The sequence below is a fragment of the Poecilia reticulata genome, linkage group LG8, assembly GCF_000633615.1.
Source record: "Poecilia reticulata strain Guanapo linkage group LG8, Guppy_female_1.0+MT, whole genome shotgun sequence".
Taxonomy (NCBI): Eukaryota; Metazoa; Chordata; class Actinopteri; order Cyprinodontiformes; family Poeciliidae; genus Poecilia; species Poecilia reticulata.
This window is the reverse complement of record NC_024338.1, coordinates 24,285,072-24,290,557: the sequence shown is the minus strand read 5'-3', so window position 1 is coordinate 24,290,557 and position 5,486 is coordinate 24,285,072. Positions and strand designations below refer to the sequence as shown.

Genomic DNA, 5,486 nt, shown 5'->3' with positions numbered 1-5,486 from the left:
TGATAATTTTTCACAAATTAAACTTTAAATAGAGCCCCCAGGCACTGGAGCCCTATGCACAGTTCATCATGCATATGGACAGAGTCATGACACTGCAAGTTACAATGAGATAGTCGGAAAGTACATAAGCAAGAGTTTAGCTTTTTGACTTCTTTCTCCATTACATTAAGGGAGACAAAGCTGAAGCTGCCAACACAACCACAAAATYTTCAACAAGCAAAACGGATAAATTAAGGTTCCSAAACTGGTCACCTACCATTTCATGATTATGCCTTCAGATCTTTTCCAAGAAAATCTCAAATGAAGACAAGGGGCAGTCCTGGTGTAGTCCAACATACATTGGGGAACATTTTTGATACCATGCCAAGKTGGYAAGCAGGGTTTTTGCTTTGAGCACATAAAATCTTACACCTACCCACATAAGACCATCCACAAAATTCTCCAGGGATTGTTATCCTTCTCCAGATCCACAAAACACATGTTGATTGCACARCCAAATTCCCATGAGACCCTTAGTGATTCTCTGACAAATTATGTATCCTTATTTGAGTATTTAGTGTGTGTTACACACAAGAAACCAAACTGAACAAATATGGTTTGTTCAGTGTTTTGTTTTTTTTGCAATGAAAGCATAACCATCAAGTTTTTTCCAGGCTGAAATGCTCTCTGAAGGAATTGCCAAGTACACAAAAAATGATTCAAACCAAGAAGAAGGCAAAAAGYTTAAGAGGTATTGGCCTTTGGTGAAGTGTGTGACTGTCAAAGYGCCAAAGATTGATCTTCTTCAGCATGTTACTCTGGTGGACCTTCCTGGAAATGGAGACCGTAACAAGAGCAGAGATCAAATGTGGAAGGAGGTAMATTTTTGTTGAAAATCGTGATGAGTGGAACTTGTAACATGTTAGCACCTTTCTTAAACATTACTTGCTATTAAACTATATGTGACATTTCAGATTGTTGGAAAATGTTCCACCGTTTGGATTGTGGCTGSTATCACCCGAGCAGCAGCGGAAAAAGAAAGCTGGGAGATTTTGAAACGTACTGCTAGTCTCATGGGAAACGGTGGCGAGTGCCAGAACATTCACTTTATCTGCACCAAGTCTGACCATTTTGAAGATTTTCAACGTCAGTAAGTGAAKAAATTTGCTAAAAMTGACCACATTAAAGTTTCATATTTGCCCCTTTTGCCTTGTAGCCATAAGGTCCAGGGTTAGGATCCTGACCTGGGGTACTTTATGTATGGAGTTTGTCTTTTCTACCTGTGCATGTGTGGTTCTCTATGGAAACTCTGGCATCCTCCCACAACCCCAAAACATGACTGTTGGGTGAAATTAGTTTTTCTAAACTGCTCTTAGAGTGTCAGTGTGCACACATAGTTGTTTGTCCCATGTGTCTCTGTATTGAAGTTCCCAAACGTAAATGTCCTTGTACATGTCCATTTCCATACAATAATATTTATCTTTCAGCACAGCAGARGACCGTCTGAACCTGATACTTGACAGAAACGTGARGACCAAGGTAGCAGTCAAAGCTGAATTCMAAAAGCTATACAATGTGCAGGTGAGCCAGGGTTATAGAAAATAAAACATTGTCCATATCTAGAAATAAACCTAATAACCAATCAATTTTCTACAGAAACACTTCAATGAAGATAATTTTGAAGTGTTCACAGTGAGCTCTAAGGAGTTTCTGGTAGGAGAACTGAAAGAGCACTCTGGTATGTTCCATCCTCCTGAAATTCTGGTGTTGATATTTTACCAATTAAATCCACATTTATGCACTGAAACATGTGTAGCACCATTCTCTTTAATAGAGGTTACACACAAGGTATGACAAATTTAACAAGTTATAAACTAATGAAAGAATCTTAATTCACTGACAAGTTTTTAGGTGTGAAGGAGCCATTTTGGTGCTGGTGTGAAACCTTTGAACTTTTGGCATCAAATAGACTTTTTTAACTTGGATTTTTTTTTTCTTGTGTGCATAAATGAAGTATATYATGATCCATTGCCAGCTTTCACATTATGTTTGAAAGCTACAKAATTACAGCAATCTTAATGTARAGTCATGATATAAATATGATTTTGTTTCTACAGAAATACCCAAGCTTCAGAAAGTTTTGCAAGATCTGAATGACTGTCACTCTGAAACATTAAACTATGTTTCTGGAGCTTATGGGATTCTTTCTTTAATTCAAGGGACCAGTTTAAGAGGGAYGGTAAGTCTGCAGAAGAAAAACTCTCATCTTGGTATTAATATTTTCTGAAAGTAAGATTTCAGGAGAAACAAATGGATTGCATATTTTWAAAAAATGAAACCGCTAAACTGCTAAACTTCCTCAAACTGGATGATTGCTGACCCTTTGGACACAGACAATGAACATGTCATTTTTTTGATTGTTGATTAATGGCATTTAGTAAATGAATTGAATCTTCAAGAGGTGGAGGTTTTAATGGCTCTTCAATCACCTGGTTTAAGAGAAATTTGGCATAAGTTTAGCAATTTCATTTTTTTCACATGACAAAATTTATTTTACAACAAAACATACCTTGTAAAATTAAATCACGCTTACATTAATTGACACATCTGCCAATTATTTATTTTTCACATACAACATTTCTAAAACAAAAACACAGGCTTTGTCAAACTAAACAGACTGCAATTTTAAGAGGTGTTTTGGGAAGTTCAGCTTTACTGCTGTACACTTTAGGAAGAAGTCTACTTTATTTGAAACATTCATAGATGTCTACAGATATTCATTAAATATTAATGATCAGAACACCACCTTGGAGTCAGAAATTATTAACTAACAATACTTGTATTATTCTCAGTTGTCTTTTTGCCTGTATATGTCTGTACTGACATGATGCAGTACAGAAACTCAAAGGTATGAATTCAGAGGACTTTCAAATGACAGCTTAACACAGTGGACATACATGAACAAAGACAAGTAACTTCATTATTTTAAAATTCAAAAAAGTTTGTCACACTTAAACAGCATTGACAGTGGTTCTAAACTTAAACATTATTGCATCATGGAAGTGTCAAAGGGGAAAACCTTTGACGCTTGAGGGGGACCTTTGTGAAGGCTGTCCATCCATTCTAAAAAGCAGTTTTTTTGAACGCCAGTTACCATGGGAGAGTCTGAGGATGTTCATGAGAACCGAAATTTATTAAAATGATAACCTTAATGTTTTTAACTGGATTAATTATTGTTTTTTTGTTTCCTTGCTTTAGGATGGCAAAACTGAAGATGTCTATGATGAACTTGAGAAAAACAAAAACTCTCAGCTTGAACTAATCCGAAAATCACTGGATGAGACATACTCAGTTTTTAAAAAATGCTTGAATGAAGGTGTTGAAAAAAGCAAAAGTTCCTGTGAAAAAACTTTGAAGAATGTCCTGCATCCTTCAGTACGGATTGTGACAGTAAACATAAACAACTATTTATTTTCTGCAATTTGTGATTGAAATACTGTTTGTTTGTTTTTTTGTCAGCGGTCCGGCCGTGCCTCCTGGCGGACACTGAAATGTGTCGTCCAAAACGGTGGCATGTACAAACCCAAAAATAAGACAGAAATTAATTTAAACATGAAGCTTACATTACCCTTGGCTAATAGCATTGATGAGGAGTTCAGAAAGACCTTCCCGTAAGAACTTATAAGCATTGAGATGCTACAATAAAAGTAGTTTCTTCAAATGTCAAGATTATTTAGTTCAATACATTAAAATAATTACAATCTGTCTCATTTTTCAGAACTAAAGGAAAAAATGGTCCATTCAATGGTGTGATCAACAAGTTTTCACTTGACACTGAAAAGCTAAACAAGAAATACAGTGGTGTGGACCTGCTGCTGAACTTTCTGAAGACAGAGGTAACCAAAACCYGAATGCTCAATATTTAACTTATTTAAATATTAAATTGGCTTAGATGAATATAGATGAATACTTCTGTGTAATAAAAATATATATATWTTTTTTCKGATTTTCTTAGGAAGAAAAGATTCAGTCAGAGTTGAACAAAATGATTCGTGATCGCAAGAAAACAGTGTACAACAGTTTAACGAAAACAATTGAGGAAAGCATGCAAGAGTGCTACAAGAGTACGGACATTAAAATGACGTAAAATGTTTCATTAAAATGCTTCATGTTTATAATTGCACAAATATTCAACCTAGTTTTTTCCTATTCCTATTTTTTTCTTTGGTGTGGTTGGGGGCTTGTGGTTGCAGAGGCTGCTGGTTTTTCAAAAGCTGACACATTGAAAAACATMAGGGAAACAATTGAAACCCATGTCAAAAAATCAAAGGACGCCATGTTTGACRAGGCTAAAGATGTTATGTTGACTCAACTCAAGAGCTTGGAGGTTTGTTTAAAATCTTATTTAAAAGAGATTTCGTTCCAATTTTGACCATACACTCAAATTGTAAAAATTAATTTACTAAACTATTTTGCTGACTTAAGGATGATATCCTGGACACGGTGAAGAGTACCATGGAGGAATGTTTGGAGCTCTCATTCAGGACTGWTGACCACTCAATTCCAGGTGAATCAGCCGACCTCTATCTAATTTTTATCAATCTGTTTATATGTGGGTATATAAGATACTAAATGTCTATTTAAAAATACTTAGATGTTTCAGCWGAGCTTGAAATGGTGGAGAAACTATATGATGAACTGAAGAGAAACACAAAGGACAAAATGCAGTAAAGTAAGTAAAGTTTCCAGCTATTACTATTAATTCTTACTTTTTCAGGAGTCAAGGATGCAAGTATTTATAATAGTTATATAAATGCCTTTCTTTTCACAGCTGCACTTATTCAATGTTACAAGTATTCTGTTACACATGGGTCCTGATTTTCTGACTGCACTGCAAAGATGAAGATTTTTCCTAATTAAAAAAGTCCAAGATCATCATCATGCCACAAAGATTTAGAAGTTTATCAGAAGATGGCACAAAATGTAGCTATGCTAATGTATATGTAATTTTTTTAGCATGAGATGTTCCAAAACAAATGTATTTCTTTTTAAATGTTTAATGTTTGGTTAAACGATATTTATCTTTATTAGCCTTTTATTTTGCTCTAATGTTAATTTCATAGTAAGTAGGGCCACAAATACTCAAAAGCAGATTTGTTCATATCCTTTCAGCTGAGTACAGTTGTTCTTGTTGAATTAAAATATTTTGAGAACATTTTTTGAAGAAAGTTAAGAAATTGAGCATATTTTGTTTTTTAATAAGACAACAGTCTAAGAGCATACTTGGACCAACAATATTTAGGTTTGTCTTTTTAACTTTTTTTTTTATATGTTGCATGCATAATGAGTCACTGATTGTGCGAAGAGAAAATAATTCACAGAAAAATTATTTTATTGGTCTTATGACAAAGCAACCAATGCATGTTGTGGGATTATATTTAGACTTTTATTACAATATGTTAATCAGCAGGTATTGAAGCTTGTATTAACCCTCCTATTATGTTGCG

General features: G+C 34.6%; 1 protein-coding gene across 1 annotated transcript in view; it reads left to right on the top strand.

Annotated features, from left to right (window-relative positions):
* The window catches only part of LOC103469316 (nuclear GTPase SLIP-GC-like), an 8,887-nt gene extending 3,407 nt beyond the window's left edge, over positions 1-5,480 (top strand). The window contains exons 8-20 of the mRNA XM_017306141.1: positions 644-857; positions 954-1,129; positions 1,467-1,560; positions 1,636-1,717; positions 2,097-2,218; positions 3,238-3,414; positions 3,499-3,650; positions 3,758-3,875; positions 3,995-4,103; positions 4,233-4,366; positions 4,465-4,546; positions 4,634-4,711; positions 4,811-5,480. Coding sequence (XP_017161630.1) covers positions 644-857; positions 954-1,129; positions 1,467-1,560; positions 1,636-1,717; positions 2,097-2,218; positions 3,238-3,414; positions 3,499-3,650; positions 3,758-3,875; positions 3,995-4,103; positions 4,233-4,366; positions 4,465-4,546; positions 4,634-4,710 — 1,537 coding nt within the window. The 3' untranslated portion in view covers position 4,711; positions 4,811-5,480. The remainder of the gene's footprint in view (positions 1-643; positions 858-953; positions 1,130-1,466; positions 1,561-1,635; positions 1,718-2,096; positions 2,219-3,237; positions 3,415-3,498; positions 3,651-3,757; positions 3,876-3,994; positions 4,104-4,232; positions 4,367-4,464; positions 4,547-4,633; positions 4,712-4,810) is intronic.
* The last annotated feature ends 6 nt before the right edge of the window (positions 5,481-5,486 follow it).